The following is a 24,285-nucleotide window of genomic DNA, read 5'->3' as shown; positions in this document are numbered from 1 at the left end:
ACAAAGATTTCAAAAACAACAACAATAATGAAAACCAAAGGACTGTCCCACCATTTGGTCCTTTGAGGGCTGTATTTCTCTTTATCTAACTGATATTTAAGAAGGAAGAGATGAAACAGTCAAATCTCTCTTTCTTTTTTTTTAAATGCATTTCCCTGCCCTCTGCATTTCTTTTGCTCCAGCAATAATTTTGGCAGATTTTGCTCTGAGAGCGGTGAAGTTAATAGCGGGGGACAAGCTCCATAAAAGAATTCTTGTTATAAAAGGCTTTAGGTAGCCATTTTATTGTAAGAATTTCTTACTCCAGATTTATTTCTTTTCATTAATGAGTGACTTTGTTTTAGTCACTGAACATTTACTGAACATCCAGTAAATTTTACGACACGTTTGCTTATTAAAAAACCAAAAAAACCCAACAAACAAAAAAACCCAAACAACTGTAAATTAAAAGGTGACTTTGTATCTTACTCATCTGGAAAATGTGTGCTTGTCATATCTGCTTGACATTACAAGAATGAAGATGTGGTTTGGACAGTAACAAACAATGACACTAGTCAACCTCATCAGGAGACATGAAATAAAGGAATGACAATGATTGATGGCAGCTATTCATTTACAGATATTTCTAGAAAACTCTTCGCTGGCCTGGCTGGGCAAAGCGGGAGAAGTTTCCCAGCCTGCGCAGTGCTCGCCGGCAATGCACCGCGGCGGGCGGGCGGGCGACGGCGTGCCCACCGCGACCTGCCGCACGCTCGGCCGCGTGCTCCGAGGGGCGGCGGGGTCCCCTCCTGCCCTCACCGCTTACACGGAGCTAACGGACGCGCTTGGGCTGCGACTCGTTAAAGAAATACCCAGGGGAAGCGCCTAGAAACCTCATTTTGTTTGGCCGTGTGGAGCGAGAGGCTTTACTAGCAAATATCAGTGTTCCGGAGGGGGAAAAAAAACCCCGTACCGGGACTTAAAATGCCAGGCTGTTGATTGCGAGCGAGCTGCTGGCAGTGCCGGCTGGTGACTTACCAAGTCCCCTCCTCACCGTGCGCTACGGCATTGCCACCTCTGAAAAGTGATGTGTGTGTGTGTGTGTGTCCCCTGGGCTCTGCAAACCTCCCCCCACTACGAGCTGCGGCCGCTGCAGCAGGCTGAACTCGCCTCTCAGCTGGGTATCTAAGAGCTCTTTCTTTTTCTTCATATTATTCCACGTTAGAAGATAGCTTTAAATTTAATTGGCTGTTTATTCCTGCATTTTATGGCTTTCCCCCTGCTGCAAACAAATTCTTTGCTGCTCGAGTTACAATTTTAATAAAAGATTATGAATGTTTCTGTAAATCACCAGACACACTAGGCACTGAATTGAAGTCTAAGCTATCTAATGTTTCATAGGTAAATGAATAAGAATTTGTAGTATGCACTTACATAATTCCTTGTGTGGCAAGTTAAAAACACAGTTTTAGAACAGCTATTTATAATATAAAACATTGTTTCACAGCATTTTTATAACTATTTAAAAATATTTTGAATTGGACGACTGCGGAAACCTGTGAATTTGTATTTAATAAGTTAGAGTCCCATGCTTCTTAAAGCACGTAGAAGTGATTTACAGGCTAGTTTTAAATTCATGCAAGTTATGTGAGAACTGAATTAACATTTTAATTCTGCATTCCTGCAATGAAGCATCTGCAAGTTGACAATACAGAAGACACAGCAGCGTTCTCATGATATCTCTAACTATCTAAAAAAAATAAAGCAATTAAAGCACAAAACTAATAATCTAATAGGATAGCAATGCATTGTAGTGCAAATACATGTAATGTTGCCAGACCCAAGTTCATTCATTCATTCACTCTTTCTTTCTTTCTTTCAAAGTGGCAAAAATCTGTATTTCCATCAAATTAAACTTTTTTTTTTTGCGGTAAAGTCTGATAAGAATCCTCTTTGGAAATCCAAACATTTAGAAAACAAAAAAAAGAAAGAAAAAAGAAAGTGTCTGCTGAGAAGGAATTCTGCCTGCTACCCAGGGGTATATTTATATACACACGCACATACTCACACACAGAAAAAAAAGAAGAAAAAAGAAACAAAAGGAGGAAGAAGAAAAAAAGGAGTCTTGTTTGATGGCCAGGAGGGATGACACCGCCTGTTCCTTCTCATAATTGCATTCAGATACCCCGGATACATATTTGCCAGCTCTCATGACCCACTGATGCTATTCCCTCCTAAGGAAAGCAAGCACTCACCAGGTATTAGAGAAGCAGCTTTTAACACCAATAAAGGATTTGCACCAGGTGTATTTAAGACTGAACAAAGACTACGGAGAAGCTCTTTTACAGCACAAGTTTGGGCTTTTATCTTTTTCAAAGTAGGTATTCCAGTGGGAAAAGGTAAAATAATAATTCCCCTGGCTTATTCTTTGGCAAGCATTGCTTTGATTGGTGACTGACACCCACACTAAAACATTAATTTATGATAATTTGGGGGAACAGCAGCACCCCTCCATGACTAATGTATTTAAGTCAGAGCGGGTCAGCATCTCTAAACCCGTGGTGACCCAGAGAGCTGCCGCTTGCTGCCGAAATCATCCCCTACTGAGTTTACGGGAGAGGGAACTACCAAACCTCGATGACTCAGGCTTGTTTTCACAATGCATGTGTGGAGGGGTTTTCTGGGGGGCTCCTGTGGAGTCCTGCACCTCGTCTAGGTCTCTCGGGGTCTCCTGCCCTACCTTTCTACGCTTTGAGGTGTCCATGGTTAGCCCCGCACGCTGGTGCGCTGCACCAAGCTAATCATCGGCACGGAGAGAAAGGATATTGTCAGAGTGCAAAATGATCTGTTTTCAGGCAGGAAGCAGTCAACTAGATGTAAATTCCATGAAACAAAAGAAGGTATTATTTACAGTTTTATTGTGATGTTAATTAATATTTACATCTTGGAATGAAAAATAGAAATGTTAATGATTGGCTTTACTAAGAGGATCACTTGATGCCAATGTGAAAGCCAGGGAGAGAAGGCAATTATGCAAACATCACATGCATCCTAATTTCAGTATGGAAACTTACATTTCAAACCTCAATTCAGGAAAATAACATGGAAAGTTTGTACTACAAAATCTAAACATGAGAAAGATTTAAGAGAAAAAAAAGCACATTGCATATGTCAGATAATCTAGTCTGATTATCTGAGCTGTGCTAGCTACAGGGAAGCACTTACCCTTGAGTCCAGCTAGAAGTTAGCAGGGTAAGAAGGAACAAACCAGAATAACATAAAGACTAGCAACAAGGCTCAGGAAAGCAGACAGGAGCCCTAACCTAGCAGCTAAATATTTGGGTTCAAGCAAAGAATGAAAAAGAAACTTAAAGAAAATCAAACCAACCAAAAAAAACCCCACTTACAGCTGAAAATTTCTTAAGCAGCTCAATAAACCTCGCTACTTATTATGGGGGAACAAATCATTACAAATTCTCAAAACAACCAGCTCTTTGTATATGGTGTGATTAACAGTCATTAAATATAAACAGACATTAAAAAATGAAATATAACCACAAGTGATACGTAAAACAAGTACGGACCAATCTTTCATGTTAAAAAGAAAAGGGGTTCAAAAAAAAAAAAGAACGTTGAGCATGTTTGGGAATTTTGTTTGATGCATCACTAACACAGAACGAACAAAGATTGGTGCTTTCAGACAAGTGACCACTTTTATGAAGCTTAAATATTGCCAAAAGGTGTAATATATATTGGCAGCATTATTGACTATAATACTGTGCATGATTTCAACAGTAAACAAGAACAGTTTTGGGTTTTTTTCTTTTATAATGCGAACACTGGAGAAAAGCACAGCTTGGCATGAATGGAGTTCTTCTTTTAAATTGTAGCAAAACAAAAAAAGCAAAACTTTTCACTCTAACAGGTATTGTTCACCCACATAAAAGGAACTGTAGAGTCATACAAAAATTAATGAATAGCAGGATCTATTTTTTTTTCAGTACTTAAATTGCAAATAAAATAAACTCCACCCTGGTTCAGAGCTGTCTGTTTACTTCCAAGTCAAGCACTGCTATCGAACTGCAGATGAGAATTTGAGTGCTGCTCGAAGTTTGTATTTACGAAGTCAAAAGAGGTGGGAACCAAATGAATTCACTATTTCTCCCAAGTTTCCCCAACAACAAAATATGTTCTTCTCAAGTTTCTGTTTAACAGACAGCTCCATCACAGGAGCAGAGGGCTGGATTTTCTCTGCATGTGCATGCATGTGCATGTGCCATCTCGGACTGCTACAACATGAAAGCTAGAACAACAGTTACTCGTCAAATGGCTTAACATTCACTTCTTTGCACATCCTCATTCACCATAGCCTCTAATAAGCACAAAAAATATGACAGGTATAAAGATAAATGTACAAGAATAAAATGTCTCGCAAAAGTCCTTACCTTTCTGCAGGCAAAAAAAAAAACAAACAAAAAAACCCAAGCCAAAAAAACCCAATAACAAACCAAGACCCTTTTAAAAATGCAACACTTGATATGTTTGAATTTCAAGACTGAAGGATCTGAGATATGTATTTGTGCATTTAAGACTCCCGACAAGCCATCATGTGTGGCATGCATGACTCACTTCTGCTTCTGATTATTTAACTGCTGTGCCCAATGGCTTTTGCAACGAGCATAGCCATGTACAAATGTTGAAATATGAAAAGTGAGTAGCCCTTGCTGTTGAGATGAAGGTGCACTATAGCACGCTGCCCTCCTCCTCTTATAGGATGAAGGTCCTGTGCACAAAGAGCTGTCAGAGGGATCTAGATCCAAGGGAGGAGGAGGAAGGAAGACCGAGGACAAAACACACTAGCCCAGAGGATGCTGAAGTAGCAAGTCATCATCAGACTGATGAGCCGACTGGTTTCCCCCTTCCAGGCTTTGGCACAACACAACAAAGAGGGTTTCCCAGTGTTTGCAGCAAAAAGGGGAGCCTGAAGTTGCCCAGCTTATGGGGAAAAGACATTGTGGATGGAAAGAGGGTGGTGGCATAAAAAAAGCCGAATGATCCGGATTTGGAGCTGGTATTGGCACGAGAACAAGTGAGAGAAACTGCGGTCAGATCCTTACCCCCTCAGATGCCCTGGAGGGACCAGGGGGTGAAATCTCAGCTGTTTTCACCAGAAGGGAGGATGAAGGATCCCTGCCTCCTGGCAGATGAGTGAGATGGGAAAAACAAGGTCAAACCTGTGGCATTTCTCTAGCTCTGAGCACAGTCAGGCTGATACAGTCTGCAGGACCACGAGCAGCACAAGTCTCCGGTGGACGTGTGGGCTGTGGTTAGATGCAGAGAGGACTCCTGGGCTCAGTCACCGACTTCGCTGCTCCCTGGTAAGGACCAGGACAAGCCAGCTGCCCCTTCTCCATCCCAGGTAACCTAAGCAGGGGGGTTCAGCTCTCCCCACGCACACAGTGCTTGGTTGTGCATGGAGACAACACACCCAAAGGTCCACGGCCCCGCGCCATCCCCTTTCCCTCCCCAAACTCCTGGCAGACTTTGCTACAGCTGCTGCCAGGCAATTATGATGTGTCTGGGAAAGGGACCCTTTACGTGACCCCACATATTGATCCGGTAAAGTGAAAACTCCATAGATATCAGGAATTTATCCAGCAGAAAAATTCTCCAGGCCTGATGTCTGCAGGGATGGGAGAAGACTAGAGGGGAAGGTGCTTCCCCAGCTTGATGTTCTCTCACTGCCCTTATCCTAATCCACAGGGATCATGCTGGGATGAGCAGGAGCGCATCCTCTTTGCACCAACCACACAGCTAAGAGCATCCTGCAGCACCACTTGTTAGGAGAGGGAGCCACAAGCAGCATCCCTCTGCCGCTCTCCCTTGCTACACTTTGAAGGCTTTTAGCATGTAAAAAAGCAGCTGTAGAAGGCCCTGTGCCTGCGACATCCAAGAACCTGGGCAGAGGGATATACAACCCCTGGGAGTGCTCTCAGGTCAGCACGACTGGGCCAGGTCTAGAGGCTAATCACAGCCAGTAAACTTCCCACTTGCAGGAGCCCAATTCCTACCTCCCATTTTGGCTTTCTGAGAGGCTTCCTTCCTGACCCCAATCCTTTACACCTTGCACTCCCAGAGTCAGTGACCTGACTGGGATGAAGAGGATGAGGGTCACTGAAATGAAAATACTGACTATGGGTTTACCACGCTGCATCGTGCTACGTCCTCACTGACAGCAACAGCAATGCAAGGCAGAAGGGAGTCCAAAATATGCAGGCATGTGGAGGATACAAAAAAAAAGAAAAGCAGCAAGCAGAGGTTTTCTGCTGTAACATTGATGGTACAGCTGTATGTCTTGCATTGTTATTTTCCATAAATACTGACATGAAGAAGTTAAATCAATATAAAAGACGGTCAAATGATATTGATAAGCAAGGGGCAGGTTTTCTGAGTTCCTTACCACAAAATACGCCATAACAGCTTTACAGAGCTTTTTTTAAATGTTAAAATCTGATTTAATTAGAAGAATTTACTAATATTTACCACCTTTGCTTATTTCACTTATATTTAATGATACTAATTCTTAAATTTTGCTGAAACTAGCAAGAACTGCTGTATGTTACATAACAAAGGGGCTCCAGACGTGTGATTGAGACCTTCAAGAAAAATGAGCGAGGAGGCATTCGTCTGGTTTATAATCAAATTACATTTGCAAGACAAAAGAAATTGCTCTAAATTTCAAATTAAGCAAACTGGGTATAACTGCACAGGACATGCAGCATAGCTACGACTTAAAAGATGATTGCTTTAAATTCACATCTAACTGGCCTGCAAAGCAACCTGTTAAAAATACCATATGTTTTCCTACAGTTGAATATTCAACAGGAGACCTCTTTTTGTGTGTGCATTTCATACTTGCAAGATTTGCACCTGTAGTTCTGAGCACGTGATGCATTTGACAGACAGCTAATGGTGCTAATGAATCGCTCTGATCTGGGCGTGTAGTTCATTGTGTAGTGGTAAAACGCGTGTCTGCAGAAAGCAAGCTGGGTCTCAGGCTCTCAGATCCCAGTCTCTCTTCCATCAAGTATTGCACTTTAAAATACTCATTGGCAAGTTCCCCAAGGAATTTTGTTTCTTGGGTTTGGTTGTGCTAAACACACAGGTTAACTGCTTCCGGATCCACTGATGTACAAAGCAGCTTAATGATAATGAAAAAAAATTCATTTTGGAGTCAGAAACATGTGTGCGAATATTGATTTACATCAGTGCAGAAAACCTTTCCATCAAAGACTTCCGCTCTCTAGGAGAACTTATTTACTTACAAAATTGAGAGATTGGGGCGTCTAGCTGGGGTACATTTCCTCCTTTAGCATTAAGCTTTTGCACTTGGGTAGGCGGCACAGGTTTGTGAGACTGGCCGGTGGCTCGGTACATGGCTTGGACCCACAGGATACGGTCCTGTTCATCGTCACTTGCAAAAATCACCGTGTCTCCTTCCTTCACAGCGTTGAAGAATGCTCTGCCGCCCTCCAAACCTGGCAGGAGAGGAAGTGACAATGGAGTTTCGCAGACTTTGAGGCCAGCCAGGGGATCTTCCCTGGCTTCCCACCCCACCGCTGCCCCTGGTGTCCCCTCAGCAAGCCCCGCGCTGCCCCCGGCTCCTGGCCAAGCTCAGTCCCCTCACCTGCACCAAACTCACCCGTGAGACAGCCCGCCAGGTCCCCAGGTAGCACCCTGCACTGCAATTACTAAAACATGCCCCAACACACTCAGATTAATTGCTTCTCTCACCTACCGCCCGCCTGTGCAGGTCCTGTGCAGGCTGCACCACTGGAGCCCCATTAAAAATGGGTTTTGAGGGGATGCGGTGGGAGGCTTCCCATTAGAGCGAGTGCATCAGTGCTCACGCCGCACTGAAGGTGCTTGGGTGACGTGCTTATTTCTGTCTTTGCCCTGATTCGGCATCCATCTTCCCATCTCCCTAACATTGGAATTAACCTGGAATCAAGGTCTTCACAAACAATCTACTGTGTCTTTCTTCATCTCCTCTGGGGATACCATTATCCAGGGCATGGTGAGGATCACCACGCTCAATGTGTTGCCCCACTGAAATAAAAATGTGGCGCTCCTCCATGTGAAGAAGGGTCTCACCACTCAACAGGTACCTCCAGGTACCAGGGAGTTTTCTAATCCTGCCCTTTCCACTCACTTACATCTATCAGAGAGAATATGGGACGGACAAAAATGCTGGGTTGGTCCCATAAATATTTTCTACAATAAAGACAGGCACAGCTGCTAACCTTTTATTTAGGGAATATAATCTGAAGGCACAGGTTAGGACCATCACTTTGAGCATTCAGTTCATAATCAAATTTCATTGGGATTTAAGCGTCTAATTCACTTAGGCTCCCCAGAGAAGATGAGTCTTTCCCTCCTCTGGTGCAACTCCTAGCTCAATTCCTTAGATCTATTTATAGTAAAGTCATGCATAGCTAATGATCTGTATAAACACAAACATATTTATAATAATGCTGATCACAGTTCAGCTGCAAGCAGGGGGAGAGAGAGAGGACTCCCGTTTGGGAGCCATACGCAGTGTGGCGAGCAGGAGCACCTATGGGTGCAGCAGCAAGCTGTCGGCCCCCGTACCTGGCTGCGGGTCGGTGTAGTCCACAGTGTATCCGTCGAGCTGCAGCAGCTCTTGAGGTTCAGCTTTTTTCTCCCGGTAGCTGCACATAGCAAATGTATATTGACTAACCTGAAGAAAATCACAAAGCTAAGATGGCACCGGGTGATCACGACAAGGTAATCCAAAGCGCTTACAAATGCCGCATGCTGATGGCGTGTTTACAGGGACTGGGGGTGGTGGGGTAATTTTGACGGTCATTGCCCGTACGAGACAGACTAAACTTTTTACCAGGCTTTTGCAAAGCTCTCTCTTAACACACGCTGCTGCGGCAGGCATCTAATTCTCCGCATCAGTACATACAGCGGTTTAATTTCCTCCAAAAGAGGAAGCTCCACGCTTTAAAACCCTCTATCATTCATCCCCAGACAAGTGCAAGAGTGACACCCTGTCACAAACAATGTGAGCTAAATTGCTAGGTGCCAGTCATATTAAAGCAATCTTAAGATCCCACTGATCTCGGCAGTTGTTGTCATCAGTGCTGTAAATGGCAGCTCTCACTCCTCTGAGGTACCATCTGCATGACACGATACATTCAATGTCAAGCTCTTGACGGAAGCCGACTCAGCTGCGGGGGCTCTGCCAGGCTCCCGAATCGCCTTTAGGAGGCCATCAGGCCGCATCAAGACCCCGCGCGTACTCGGCGTGCTGCAATCTGGATGGTCGGCGAGAAGCTCGTCCAGGGAGGAGAGGATTCTCCGTGCTCCAGGCTAGGAACTCACGGGGAAATTTACTGTCAAATGATTTCAAATGACTTTGTTAAGGTTATGTCACATCCTGGACGCCTGACGTAATTTTATTCGTCTGGACATTTTCTTGACCTCTAGAGGAAACTTTAAAACTCTGGTGGGTGGCAATGGATCATGCTCGTCATGTTTTGGAAGTCGGGAGAGATCCTGAAAGACGGGCAAGCGGCTGGGCTGGGGGATTTTGCCTTCAAACTCCAGACAAATCGCTCGGCTACAAATGCACATGCAGCACCTATTTTGGTGGCACCTATCGTTAATAAAATGTCATTTATTTAAGTCAGGGGACCCGTCTATCGGCATAGTGTCTCCCAGCCAGCGCTCGGTTTATTGCTGCCCTCTACGGGCTTCTGCTAGCTGCCAGCCTGCTCTCAGCAGCCCTGCCTGCACCGTGCCTTCCTCCAGGAACAGCTCCAAAAGCCACCTAAGAATAAACCCTATCATTAACACATTTGTGGGAGTAAGACTAAAAGTGATGCTTTAAGCATCTTGCATCCTCCTTAAAACTACCAGCACTGACGAAAGATTGACAAGTAACAGACCAATAGCAGGAGCACACCGGTGCATATTCTATGCTATGAACTTTGAATGCATACCATCATACCGGCAACACAAAAATTAAAAAGATTAACAGGAAGAAATCTAAAAATAACCTAGTGCCCCACAGCACAACATTCAGACGACTCCCGCAGTGTTCATTCAGTTATACGTGCAGTATATTGCTGCCATCTCCTGGAGAAACTCCTGAATGTACTTTATTTATGGTAAGATCCTGGAGATCTCATCTGAGCAGTGAGGATTCGATTTCTCTGTGTTAGACAGCCTGAACTTCAGGGACTGCATGATAAATTTAATTCCTGAAATGAGTCAGTGCTAACCTACGCTGACATTGATTGAAAACATTAATACAACTAATGGTTTTTCCTTCTCCTGTATGCTGTACAGCAACAGGTAAAATTCATTCAGTAGTTCAGTTTCTTCTTCTCTGACCCTGAACACGAGGTCTCAGTTTCAGGCTCTTCTTCATGTACAAATAATTCCTCTCATCTTTGGACCCAGAAAATATTCTTCATCCCTATCAATAAGCCAACCATACCAACACAACAGTAATGTATGGAAACACACACAGGCATTTCAGAGCTTATACTTCTCATGTTAAAAGTTACAAAAGACAGATGTAGACAGTAGGCTCTGGTGGAGCCATCCTGGGACAGAGGCAAAGCAAATTGGTCTCTCCTGTCAGGATTCACATTATTTCCTTGGAAGAAGCTGCTCTACATCATTATTAGAAGAGACCTCTAAGAGAAACCTACAGGTGGGTCTACAACGTGCGATGAGCCAGGGCTCATCTGGGTTCACGTCCTACTTCTTCTCTACTCACACAGCTCAAGTGCAAAGCCCAAGATCAGGATTGCCCAAGAGCCTGCTGGCAGGAGGCAGGCTAGGATCAGGCTGGAGGGAGGAAACAGCTATCGATGGCCTCTGGAAAAGGTGCCAACTGTGTCATGCAGAGTGCCTGCACCTAAACAACTCGAGCTACTGACTTCAAGGACTGGCATACCAGCCTGTCTGTCCTATCCTGCTGCCTAAAGCATTTTCTGCTCGGGGTCAGAAAGAAGCTGATGCCCTGGTTACTTAGTGCAATGTGGCTCCTTCCATTTACAAGCGGTGGTAAAGCAAAACCCAACAAAATGAGATTCTGCTAAGCTCAGTATGTCACGATTGTGCTTTGCTGCTGAACAGCACTGTAGGGTCAAGTGGAGATTGCAGCTTGCCTTTCATCGGTCCTCTAAAACACTGTGCTTTACAGAGTCTGCTTTCTGTAGAAGCTTAGAAGTGGCCAGACAAGTGAAACAGTTAATAGCAGAAATTAATCTTACAGCCTGCTGAGTTCACACCGAACCATAGCTGAGTATGAGAGCGAGCGAGCAGATGGGATGGGCAAGATGAATGGTTTGAGTAATTGGAAAAAACACAGATACAGAGAGGAAACTGAAGGAAGACAGAGGAGAAATCTCTGCCCAGTGAGGGACAAACTCTCAAAGCAGCTGGGATTTCATCCAGGCACTCGACGAGGGCCAGGAAAGGAGCATCTAAGGAAGCTGAACTGAGCGAAACTAAAAGAAGGGAAATAATCCAAGGCTGCCCTGGCTGGTTCATTACAAAACAGGGAAAATGCTTTGAGAAATAATTTGAGACAAAAGAACAGAAGGAAAAGAAAGTGTGAAAAAAGAGAAAAAGACAAAGAAATTCAGGAAAGGGGAAGCAGACAGCGGGAGACAAATGCCGAAGTTCACTATTCCCAGGCTGCTAAATTAGATCTGACTTTCTTGGCACTCGATCATATTCTGTCACCAGCTATATAATCCAACTGATTAATAAATACAGTAGATATGTATTAACCAGTCCTGACTTCGTCCTTGTTTTTCCACCAGAGACTCCTGCTCTAGCGAGCACCGCTTTCCCCATGATCCTGCTCAAACCTGTTAATTGTCGTGCCTCGCACTCCGAGCTCAGTCATTTGCCTCCCCCTTTCTCACTGTTGACATAACACTGCCCCACTTGGGTTAAATTCTTAAATGGACCTTTCCTAGATTAACAGCATGCATTTTGTCCCAAGGGAGAGAAACTGTGCTAAGATACTGCCAGCTGTAATACAGCTTTCCACTTTGATGGGAGACTCTTGTCCTCTGGTTGCAGCTGTACGTTGCCTCCCGAGCCCTTTCCTGACACAAATGAGCAGAGGAAATGATCTAGCTTAAAGAAAAAAATGTGACAACAACAGTTTTCACATCTCAGCACATCCATTCAGCCCTAAACAATTGCACATAGCAGTTGTCCTAACTTCTTCCTTCAAGCAGGAGGTGTGTGTGTGTTCTCCTTGGGCAGGGCTGCGTGATGGGAAGCCATCCCGTGTGAGTATGGACGGGACACGCAGGACCTACCGTAGCCAGGTGTAACAAGTTGTGGCAGCTGTTTAACCAGCAGTTTCCAAACATTTTGTATTTATCATCAACACTCAAGGTTTCTCAAGAATCACCACCTATGCCCAGTTCTCAGCGAGGACCTAACTGAAAACATGATTTAATATGATTATGGGGACCAGCTACGGGTCATTTACCTTGACTTGAGGACCACAGTCTAGGACCGCTGGTGTAGTACACTGCAATTTTGCTGAATTATTTTCAAATTCTGTTGGTTATTCGGAGTTACTGAATACTTACTTCATTTCATTTTATCCCGAGTCAGCTGAGTTTTGCTAAAAGCAGGAACTGTCACTGTTAGTCTAAATTATAATGAGTTCAGGGAGTCTGTCACTAGAACAATAGATCCAGGCGTAGACACTGCAACTGGTTTTAATCTGCAGAGATTGATCTGGTTCCAACAACATTCTGCAAACACCATCAGACACAATCAGCCGAAAACTGCTTCAAGCTACTCAGCAGACATGTCATCCAGGTACCATGGAGTGTTACTTCCCATATGCTGCCAGAGCGCAGAAATGGGGTTATGACAAGAGAAGAACAGATTCAGTCTGAAATCTCAATGTAATTAATTCACTTGCCCTTAAGAATCATTATAAGAAATTTCCTATCGCAAAGCCAGCAAACCCACCAGAACCAACAATAGTGTTGTTGCCAGTACAGCACATTAGACCTTGCAAAGAATTAATACAAGCTCTGTCAGCTATCAAAAATCCCAGCTTTTGCACGATCAAGGGTCTAATTGGCAAACTGGCTGAAATTTGTATGCTCTGCTCAGGCAGCTGATATAGCAACTTAGGAAACACTTATAACATCTGTGATAGATGTACATTTTCTTTCCTAACCAGTCACGGAGAACTTTGCCCTAAACTGCTCCATTGCTTTCGCTTACCACTGCCACTGGCGTTACTGTTGCCTTTACGAAGCATTTTCCTTACTTGTGATGCTGCGGACCATTTCCATCCAAGCTCAGGGCCATATTCTGCCATCGCTTTCACGCTGCATATCTCAGGATTTAAAATTAGGCAAGTAACGATTCTCTGCCATGTAATTTACATCTAATCAGTATTCTGCTCTTCTGCTGCTCATCTCAAAGGGTGTCTACGAGAAGGGTGGGCAGCGTGCAGAGAGGACTGCGATTCATTCGGAAGACAAAACCATCCCCTCTTAACGCACGGGTGCATGCTGGAGGAGCATATGCACCAGCTCTGCCAGCCGCACCATGCTGTAAACCTTCCCCGAGGGGCCGAACCAAGTCCACCCAGCAATGCACGCACCGGAGAGGTCAAGCCCAGTTCTAGAAACGGCACAAAGGAACCGCTCTCACCCGCTATACCCAAACAAATCATCTCCACTCCTGTACAACCCTCACAGCTACACAGACACAGAAGGTGCGAGGGATTATTCCACCCAAATTACAAGGCAGTTATTGCTCCTTTTCCCTTCTCTCCAGGGCTTACACAAGCCAAGTAGCAGTGGAAATGCTCCCTGCAGAGCTCCTTTTTCTACATACGCGCGCAAAGCCTCCGTTCATACCAGCAAGGCATCACTGACACAAAAGAGACAAACTGCCATCAACACCTTCCTCCTTCGTGCCGCCCATGCAGTTTGGCACCTTTGTGCCTTGTTTAGATGGTTATGAAGAGTTTGAGTATTTATTACCATGAATTTCTTAACCGCTGGTACCAGAAGGCAGAGCGGTACCACCCAATAGCACTGAAGGAACTGAGGCTGCGTCCATCTGAAATGGGGAAAGAGAGGCAGAAGAGGGCACAGGACCAGGAGGAGGAGGTTACTCTCCAAGGGACGGGGGAGGAGGCAGAGCTGCAATAGAAGATGCTACAGGTAAGGGACAGAGACAAGGGATCAGAACGTTTAGTTATTCATCCGAACGTACAGCCTTGCCCTGTTGGCAGTGTCACGGACTGACCAGACCACTATATCCCAAATGGACTTTATGCTTTGGACTCCATCTCTCGGCTCTGGTGCAAGCAGGAGCCTGGTGCAGATGAGCGAGCTCCTGAAACAGGGGCTGCTCCTTGTCTGTTCTTTATGTAATGGAGCCAGCTCACCTTCCTGTGTGGGTTATTTTCTGTCTGTGGTTTAGCAGAGTTCAGAGCATCCTGGACATCAACACCTTTGCTGCCAGTCCCTGTTCGTATCAGCACCCATCCTTTGCATTGCATGAAAAGCAAATGACAAACATACGGACAGCAAAGTATTTTTATTCCATCTTTATTGCCTGCTGACATGTTCAATATGCTCAAACTACATCTGAGGGACTGCATAGAGAGTGTTTCTTGTTTATATTTGATGTACGGCAGAACACTTTACATTGCACCAAATGTTGAGCAAACGGTAACATAACAGAGAAGCTGCAGTGGCAGCTGGAATTTCTGAGGTGGGCTACAGAGACTCTCTGGGGGCAAAAGTCTGCTCATCTTATTCAAATGAATTGCTTTTCTGGCCAAATTCTGCTCTTATATGCCAACTGACGAATACAGACCTAGTAACATGAGAAAACATGGAATAACTCTGAGAGCTTCAATTCCACAGCAAGCTGAAGAATATATAGCAACTGAAAACTAGAGAAGTAACTGCAGCCACATAGAATGGCCAGAAGAAAGGCTCCTTCAGAGAGACACGGGAATCCATGTCCCAACCTGCAAACCCTTGCACAGAAGAGCATCAATAGATTTATTTATGGGAGAAGCTATGTTAGGAAAGAGGATTCTCTGCTTTGGAGAATCCCTGTTCACAGGGAAAAAGGGACTGTGAACTTGGTCTAACAGGAATGAATCGTCTCTCAGGGAAGAGCAATACTAGTTGATCTACAGGTGATCACAGACTGCCACAGCACTTTTAACTTCATTTCAGAACATAATAAAGGCAACATACAGAGAAAAGCAATCCCTCAATCCCTGCCCAAGAAGAGGGTCACTGCATAATGTTCCCAAAAGGCCTTTTCCTTCATTATGACCTCTGCTGCTTCTTACCCAGGAGACAGTTTGGGATTTACCTCCAGCGGTCTAGCTCTGCAAGACACTGGGTTCCCCTGCGAGGTGCCAAGCACCCTACCCCACCAGGGACTTGGCGAGTCCCTGCACGGAGAGTGCATTTGCAAACCAGATGCCTCTAGGAATGGATTACACAGATCCTAAACCCATCACTTTTACCTAAATCTAAATATACTGCTTGGGCAGATAGAGGCGTCTCCTGTGGCTGCTCTACACTCCCCCACTTCTGTGGCCATTTTGACCCTATTTGGAGTACAAAACGAGCACTTAAACTGTTGCTGCTGATCATACTTGGTTATTGGACTACGTACTCAACTGGTGTCTCCAAAAAGGCTCCTACTTACATGGGTCACGCACATCATAAATCCCTTTTACCTCCCCAGGATGGATTTTCTTATCATCTGCCACATAGTTTAGCACTATGAAGGCCAGCAGTGATGGACAAATGGGGAATGCAATTAAGCTTCCTACTGAGACAGTTGAACTTGGAGTAATAATTAACTCAAAACAAATGAACCAGTTTATACTGGGTGATTTAGGACCCGAGAAGCCAGCTGTGTAAGGTGGAAGATGGACTGCGTGGACTTCCTTACCGGCACAGGAAAGCCAGCACACAAGCATGCTCCATCCCAAATGTGAAGCCTGGTGCACCGGGTTTACACCATCTCTGTTCCTACACACGGGAGAAATCCCGGCCCCTCTGCAGCAGACCTGCCATCTGCATCATTGGCAGTAGGATTTCACCCTCTGACTTGATCACTTTGGATCTGTGCTGGCACAAGATCTCAGTTGGATCCCATGTTATTCCATCAGAGCATCTGTGTGTTGCTTTCACCACAGGAACCTGCACAAAGCTTTTATTTCTCATACTTGGAGACAACATACCCTGGGGAACCCAGAGAGGAGGGAGAGAAAGATGGACCCAAGAGGACTCTGTGGCTTTATCAGGTTGGTGTGAAGATGGAGCTGCTCAAACTGGGGCCCCACACTTCTATGGCCAATGCAGTGGTTTCAGCTGCCCTTGAGAAGGTGAGGGAGGATCTAACACCCCAAGTACTGACCAGATCCTTTTAGGTCACAGAGGACGTCTTCTGCCTGTTTCCTTGAAATTCTTAACCATGGTCAAATATACAGGTCTACTGAAACTGGGAGGGCAGAAAGTGAAAAAAAGAAAAAAGGGAAAAGGGAAGAAAGACATCGCAAAATGATCGATGAGAGCTGTAGACAATGAGAGGCAGTAATGAACATGAAGACAGGATAAATGTCAAGACTCTGATGCAGCCAGTGATGAAACTTCTGTACATTTCAATGGACTTCAAATTTTACCTGGAGGCTCAAAAGGGAGCATTTGCACCCAAGTACCTCCAGCCAAGACAGACCGAGCTTCCTCCTCATCTCATTAATTCCTCACTAAAGTTGGTTCTCCACTTCACCAAGCATTCATGTGCATCAGGAAACTCATGGCTAGAGGTCTGCAACTGGGATATCCTTCAGAAGATGTATATGTTTAGAAAAAAATCCATGACTTAACAGACACCCTACGCAGAACCACAGCTCAGCATCAATTACACAGCACTGAAAATGGCCAGAGGAAAGACTTAAATATTTCATGTTGTGATTTAAGATCACTTCTAGTTAAATCTGTTACCTGGACCAGGACAAAGAATCGTTTCTTCCATCTCTTCCAAACATTTTTACCAATGGCCCATAAATACCTAGGAGAAAAGAACAGGTGAATTCAGTACACAAGTGACTATATGTTGTTCTCCTGCTTTTCAGTATGTTTTCTTTACAGCTAGAAACTGAAGTTAATGCACAAGCAGGAGTAATTACAAGACTCTTAAGCTCAGCAGCATTCATGAATGTGTTTATTCCTAGCCTGAACAAATAACCTGTAAAGAAAGTGACATAAAAAGCTCCCAGAGTCTTAATGTTACACAGTATTAATGCTCTCTTCCTCTGTCTTTCACAACTTGCTCAGAATTTAGAAGCCCTTTAATGCCAGTGAATAGCTATGACGTGGTCGGATGGGTGAAGAATACATTTGCAACGGAAGAATTAGGGGAGAGAGACGCCAAATGTTGCTCTAAGCCTTCACTAAACCATTTAGCTGAGGGGAGCTGTCAAACAGAAGGATACTTACTACATCAAAATCAGTACCCGGGATCCCAGTATCCACTGGGACTAAACCAGGACACTTCGCTGAACAGCTTAAGATGAATTCCTAGAAATCGCTTGGCTACAGATATTCAAGCATACTGAATAATTTCTAAGGAGGACTGAATTTACTGTTTTCTACAAAGGAAGAATTAACTTTGAAAATTAATGTCAAAATTAGCATTTAATCTCTGTGATGAAGCGGCCACTGCGACACTGTAATACAAACACTGGCAAACATAGTGGCAGCACCAGACTAATAATAAACACAAGGACATTATTCAGCATTAATATGTTTTATGTATCACTATAATTACTTTAGTTTTGGCTCAATAAATAGAAAAACAATTCTTTTTTTGTTATGTTAGTCGTTCCTTATGCCGGAAGAGATCCAGCATACTCTTGGTGAATGTTTAAGCCACAAAACTCCAAGTCATGCTAATGTGGGCACTGAGTCCTTGGCTAGTTCAAGAATAGGGTAATAATTGTCCTTTTTGCTATTGCCGCTAACATCAACAGAAAGACAATTTCAGTTCTGATAGCAAGCTAGTATTATAAACCACATAGTTTTAAGCAGCATCTTGTAAATCAAACGTTAGTTGAAGAAAGCCTGAGAAAAGCCACAACTGCTCAGCCCTGTTGCTATCAGCTGCGGCCAAGGAAACAAATACGACATGTGAACCGTCCTTTCTTGCTTTTGGTGTCTGTGACTGTGGTGGAAAAATTAAACTTCACATGTGGCTATTGGCTCTGATCTCATTAGCAGAGAAGACAGGAGGAGGAGGAGAAGGAATTAAAAAAAAGATGAGTGATCCAAACCATCTAATAATGGATTGAACCTAAGAAAACACTATGAAAAAAAAAATGAAACGAAGTCACTTTTATAGCACTAAAAACTTACTGGAGAAAGAGTAAATCAAAACAGTGACTTTCCTGGGCAGTTTCTGGTTTTTACCACATCCTCAGCTCTGAAGAACAAACAGAGGAAAGCCTTGCCAATGGCGTTAGCTAGATCTTCCCAAGGATGATCTAATTTGTAATTGCACGGCAGGAAGGTGGAAGCCAGGGTGGCGGTCAGGGTTCCCCCTGGCCCCAGATCCTCTGACACTCACATCTGGAGGGGAGAGGTTTCCCTTTTAACCTTCCAAATCATTACTCCAGGCAACTGCCTACTCCAGGTAACTGCTATTTAATTGTGCTGTGTATCTCTGTATAAATAATGACGATCACACTGGAGTTTATTTGAAGCGGAAGGTGCACTGTCCTTTTGGTTCTGAGAAGTCAATACAGGGAAACACAAAATAACTTAGGAAATTATACCATTCTCAGTAAAAGAGTCAGGCAGTTCACCTATTATTTCCTTACAGGAAAAAAAATAACCTAGCAATTTCCTGAGGAATACTGTTTAAAATTTAAACTGTTTGGCTGATATGCATTAAAAAGACTATGCTAAGAATATGGAAAGTACATTATAAATGACTCAAATAATGCTGTTTTTATACTTATCTTTCTTTTGACCTCCAGTGATCTTGAGAAAAAGAGTTTTTCTTCCAGAATCTTAAAAAAGAGAAATTTTCTAATGCACATTCAAAACAAATTGAGTTCAGATCGAGACAAGTGTTTACCCAGAGTGCTTCATGTTTTGAGGCTTATCCATTCGCACGGCAAGCTTGATCTTCAGGTCTTGATCCGGGCAGTTTTTGGAAACAGTCATTTTGTGCCACTCTGATTGCTTTGGGCTATTGGGAGTAGGGTGGAGAACAACCTGCAAATGTCAAAATCAACAATGTTAAAGGGAAAAATTATTCACAAAATGGATTCTAATGGGGAACAAAAGCACATCAGATGAGCTACTTTTGCCCTAAAAGTCAGTCTGGAAATTTCTAGTCACATCAGTGAGGATGGCTTTTCATTGCTTTTTTAAAGTATAGCTTATTATTTTGAGATTAGTTCATATATTCTTTGGCTCCTCTATCTACCGTGCCATTGTTCACGGGGTTGTGCAGAACAAAACTGCGTTATCAGTTCCGATCATTTAAGGAAAGATCGTGGTAAACAAACTTGCAACTGTCCAGGTAAATCAGTCTAGAAGTGATGGTGGACTAATGTGATTAGCAAACCAGCAACAAGTTTTTTGCTGAGGGTGCCCACTGCAGTCGCCCACTTTCAGACTCATACAACCTGGTCAACCTCCAGCCTTCCTGACATTTCCCATGTGAGGTGGGCTGTTTCGAGGGCTCAGAAAGCTCTCCCTAAAATGGTTCATCGATTGCTGCTATCAGGTTGTGGGGAAGCTGGCTTGATTTTTTGCTTACTGTTAAGACTGGATGCAGTAGGCAACATTTTAGGTAGGCTGGTGTGTCTGACTGCACTACAACAGCAGATAAAATCTGCATCCCATGTCATGACATCAGTGGCTGGAGGACTCTCTGCTTCCATTTCATGCAGCGAGGAAGCGACGGGACAGTCTCCAGCCTGGGTAAATCAGTGCAACACCAATGACTGCAGTGGAGCTGTGCAGATGAACACCAACGGAAGCGCTTGGCTCATCAAAGAAACTGAAAGGCTCCAAGAGGCGAGTAATCTTTCCTGATCATAGCTGTGCTTTTCCCACTCACCCATTACCCCTACAAAGCAGAGTAGCTCCCTCAGACAGCGAGCCACAGAGTATTCTCCCAGAACTACACCACATCCACCATCTTCTCCTGGTGTTTCCATATGTGTCCTTTGAGGTGGCTTAACCCTCTCCCCCCTACGCCCATTCCTCTTCTGATGCTTTCACTCTCAGAGGTGACTTTGCCTGGCACAAATTCATTCAAGCCTCCACTGTCCTGTAGTGAGATGAATCTCCTCTAAATCCATTAACATTTACGCAAGCAAATTATTTTACAAATGGTAGCATTCACTTGTGCTGCCATCACTCGTTCCTTGCTCATGCTTAGTCCGTGCTCCTGCCAAACTCCAGCCTAGACTATAATCTTGTATTCCTCTGCTCTTCAACTTTACTGCTGAGTCAACAACCCAGGGGCTGTTTTCAACCAAAATATCCTTGATGCTATTACCCTCTGATGAATGATTTTAAAAATTATTTTATTGCCTCCTCCAAAGCCTGAGGTTAACATCAGTAGATTCTCGACTTCACCCTTATTCATCAACATTATTTATCACTTCTTTTATTGAATTAGACTAATGCTTTCTCTGGCAGGAATCTGAAGCTGTTATTAGTTACATAGATAACTGAGCAACACCAGTCTTTACTGTATAACTCTTGGAAAAAAACACATTTAAGCAAATCCTGAAGATGAGAAGAGAGTCCTCCATGCAGGGTGTTAGAAACATGGATGGACCCAAACTCTGAGCAGTATCCAAGGACCCCCACTGCAAGGCAGGTCATGCAAGCACATAGACTTGCACTAAACTGCATCTCTTAGCGAGGCAGCAGCCACTCAGGGTGTTTGGGATGCTCTCTACTTTGATTTCTAACTCTTTTTCATCAAAAGGCGCATAAACTTTGCGCAGTGTTGTTACAATTCATGGCTCTTCCCCTCCTTGCTCTCAGTAGATGAAGTCTTGGCATGGCTGAAATCCGTGGGAGCCTTGCCACCGGCTTCAATAGGGCCAGGATGTATTCCCATGCCTTCAGCTGCCCATCCAGCAGTTTAGGGCTTGGGAGCATTTTCCAGCTCTCCTTTCGATAAAAGTGGCGAAATGAGGAGTGCCGGCCGGTTGCCAATTTAAGACTCGCAATAGAAAGTGGGCATTGTACATGCCTGGCAGAGCACAAAGCTGCTTCTCAAAGGGCGGCTGAGCATGGGTGTTTTTGTGTATAAAACCTGCTTCCCTCCTCTCTCCGTGCAGACAGGTTCATGCCCACTCCAACAGCTAAACCAGGGGCTTAACACGCTCCTGGTTTCATTATTTCATTAAATAAGAAATCCTGATGCAGCCGGAGCAGACACGCGTCATCTCTCGGCCGCTCCGGGCACATCGAGCATCCCTTTGAAGTTCAGCCGACTGAAAGCACTGGTGGCCACGGGCCAGGGGAAATCACCGCCTGGCTTCCCGCGCTCGCCGCTGCTGGCCCACGTCCTTCAGCCTGCAGAAGCTCAGAGCCGAGGGATGGCTTCCCGCTGGACTGGGAATTAAAGTGCACTGGTGGGGCTGGCTCATCAGCATTTCAGGGCAAGAGGGATTGCTTTGGGGCCTGACGTCTTTCTCAGAACAACATGCACAGCTAATTGCTTCCCGAGACCAGCAAAGTCAGCACCACTCATGGCTGCCAGTGGAAACAAGACTTACAAAGCAAGCGGGTCTACACCGAGTGTAACCACTCAGGGGAAAAAGCCCTGAATGGCATTGCGGTCAGCTGGGTGAAAAGCTCTGCTCAGCATGCTGCAGCGGATAAAGGCAGGAATGCCGCGCTGTTTGAAGAAGAAGGTTTTGAAAATAATCCTGAAAATATTATGATGCTGTGCAGCAAAGCAACTGTAGGTCTTCGGCTGGAGTACTGCAGCCTAGTGGGGTCATCCCCGTTGTTAAAAAAGGAGGAGGACAGGGAGAAAGGAAGGATCAAGGTGTGGATGAGGAAAGTCTGAAAGGGCTGTGACTCTCTTTGAAGAGAAGACTGAGAGGAGAAAAGAAGGGGTAGCTTTGCTTTTCTGTCTATCAAGTGCAAGAACAAAGGATGTTACATGAATGTGAAAACACAAATAGTTAAAATGAACATAAATTATATGAGACAAAATCACATGCAGCGCTCTTCACCATAAAGATAGAAATTAAATCAATTATACCTTCTGCTCACTAGGACCTGAAAGAACATTTGGCACTTGTATGAATAGGATGAACACAAAATCACATTAATTAGGAAAAACTTTGTTGTACGGACACAGACTCTCTTGTGTCAAGGCACAAGCAGCCATGGAGTTAGCAAGAAACATCCCAACAGGTTAGTCGGTAATTGGAAATACCGTACTTGGGCTTGCCACAGCATCAGTGGCTTTCTTGGCCATGGCTTTCTTGGCCATAGCCATGTAGACAGGGTGGAGAGCAAGGTGTGCTGCAGAGCCGGGCAGACAGAGCCCAGGCTGTTCCTGGAGATCGCTCAGGCCACGCTGAGCCGTGACATGGGAGGTGCCAAGCCTGTGTGTAAGGTGCAGCCTCTCTTACCCTGAATCAATTTTCATGGGGTCTTCACCATGCTGATCTCACACCCCGGAAGAGCTGAGGAAGGCATGGCAGGGAGTTTGCTACCACTTATGCCTGGGGCCAACACAAATTATACAGCTGCAAAAAAATCCATGGAGAATAACTGAAGTGTCCCAAAGCCACAGAAAAGTGCCATCCACAGATATTCTGGAGCTGTGGGCTGCAGCGATGGAGGGCCACCAGTCCCAAGGTGCTACTTTAGGGACCACAGGTGAGGGGCAGAGATGGGGTGGGAAGGTCGGCTCTGTGGTCAGTACCCCAGGAATCTGAGCTCTTTGCTATTAACATCATTGATGGGGGCAATGAACCCCCATGTCTCACTCCCCAGTCCAGCCACACTGAAGCCACCAGTTCAGCCACAATCCCCAGGGGAAGCCGGGATTTCAAGCCCTTTGCAGTGAGTACTGCAGTCAGTGCTTTCAAATGTTCAAACCGTGCACCGGCTGCTCAGCAGATATGAGAGCAGCTTAACACTCTCTTGCCAAACTTAAATCCTCTCTTTTTGCTTCAGCATAATCCTCTTTTCTGCCTCAGGAATGTCCATTTCCGTAAGCAACTTCTAAGGCTTTCCGGACTGCCAATATCGCACACAAGATCCTCTGCCTTTGCTCAGTGCAGGCACAGCCAGCTGAAATGCTGCCATTAAAAACTCACAACAAAGACAGCATGCAAGATGCACTCCTTTCCAGCAGTGGAGAGCTTGCTTTTTTCCCCCCTCCTGAAGCTTGGCAAAAAAGCAGAGCATGTTGTGCTCCTAAGATATTTCCGTACAGGAGAGATTTCTCCAGAAAAGCAGGGCCAGAAGGAAACGTTATTAAACTCAAAATCTCCTTACCCTCCCAAGCTCTTTGTCCTCCAGAGCCAGCACTCCCGTGCTCTCCGTGAACAGCTTCACCTTCACTGCAGGAAGCGCGTGTGTTGTCGTGAAGTCTCCTTGGGTGCCCCAGCTGTGAAAATCAGGACAGAGAGACGTTCAGCTCGACCGGCAGGTTAGCAGCACTACTGCTTGGGTATGCAATGGTTAACTGAAAATGTCCTGTCTGACACAAGCCGAAGTGGCTGGGCTGTCTGAATGATCAAGGGCATTAATTATCTTCTTTGGGAAATGGGGGACAGATGTTTGGAAAACCCATGATGGTTCTTTGGGGAAAAAAAAGAGAGTATCTGGAAGCAGCATGAAACCAAATTTAAGAGAACTTTTTTATTCAGAAAGAACAACATGTCTCCTGCAGCGACAGCCTGTATAGTCACAACAGAAGTTGAGGATCGAGGACATCTGCAACTAGGACGTCTGTAATCGCTCATGCCTCTGCTCTTCTCTTGGCTAATTAACCTCTCCTTTCCAGGCTGATAGTGAGGTTTGCTTTCTCTGAAGAAACCCCAATTTAACCTGGGTCCTCTTCTGAGTCCCAGCCCAGCCCTCCAACCTAGCCCAGGTTTAAGTTCAAGCCGTTACATCTGGAGTAATCCTAGTTTGCTGGGACGGCAGAGCAGGACACCAGCTC

The 24,285-nt window shown here is 44.7% G+C and overlaps 1 protein-coding gene across 17 annotated transcripts in view; it reads right to left on the bottom strand.

Moving 5' to 3' along the window:
• CADPS (calcium dependent secretion activator) overlaps positions 1 to 24,285 on the bottom strand; it is a 225,469-nt gene that overhangs the window by 92,560 nt on the left and 108,624 nt on the right. For 9 of the 17 annotated variants that reach the window (XM_050904405.1, XM_050904401.1, XM_050904412.1 and 6 more), the window contains exons 7-13: positions 23,616 to 23,727; positions 19,198 to 19,337; positions 17,064 to 17,130; positions 8,632 to 8,740; positions 7,339 to 7,517; positions 3,467 to 3,469; positions 736 to 763 (exon numbers count right to left, since the gene is read on the bottom strand). In XM_050904405.1, the coding sequence (XP_050760362.1) occupies positions 736 to 763; positions 3,467 to 3,469; positions 7,339 to 7,517; positions 8,632 to 8,740; positions 17,064 to 17,130; positions 19,198 to 19,337; positions 23,616 to 23,727 (638 nt within the window). Of the gene's footprint in view, positions 1 to 735; positions 764 to 3,466; positions 3,470 to 7,304; positions 7,518 to 8,631; positions 8,741 to 17,063; positions 17,131 to 19,197; positions 19,338 to 23,615; positions 23,728 to 24,285 lie in introns of all 17 variants that reach the window. The other 8 variants (XM_050904397.1, XM_050904395.1, XM_050904394.1 and 5 more) reach the window with 1 other exon arrangement.

This window comes from Gymnogyps californianus, chromosome 13 (assembly GCF_018139145.2).
Source record: "Gymnogyps californianus isolate 813 chromosome 13, ASM1813914v2, whole genome shotgun sequence".
Taxonomy (NCBI): Eukaryota; Metazoa; Chordata; class Aves; order Accipitriformes; family Cathartidae; genus Gymnogyps; species Gymnogyps californianus.
Note: the sequence above shows the minus strand (reverse complement) of the source record. Positions and strands in the feature narration are given on the sequence as shown.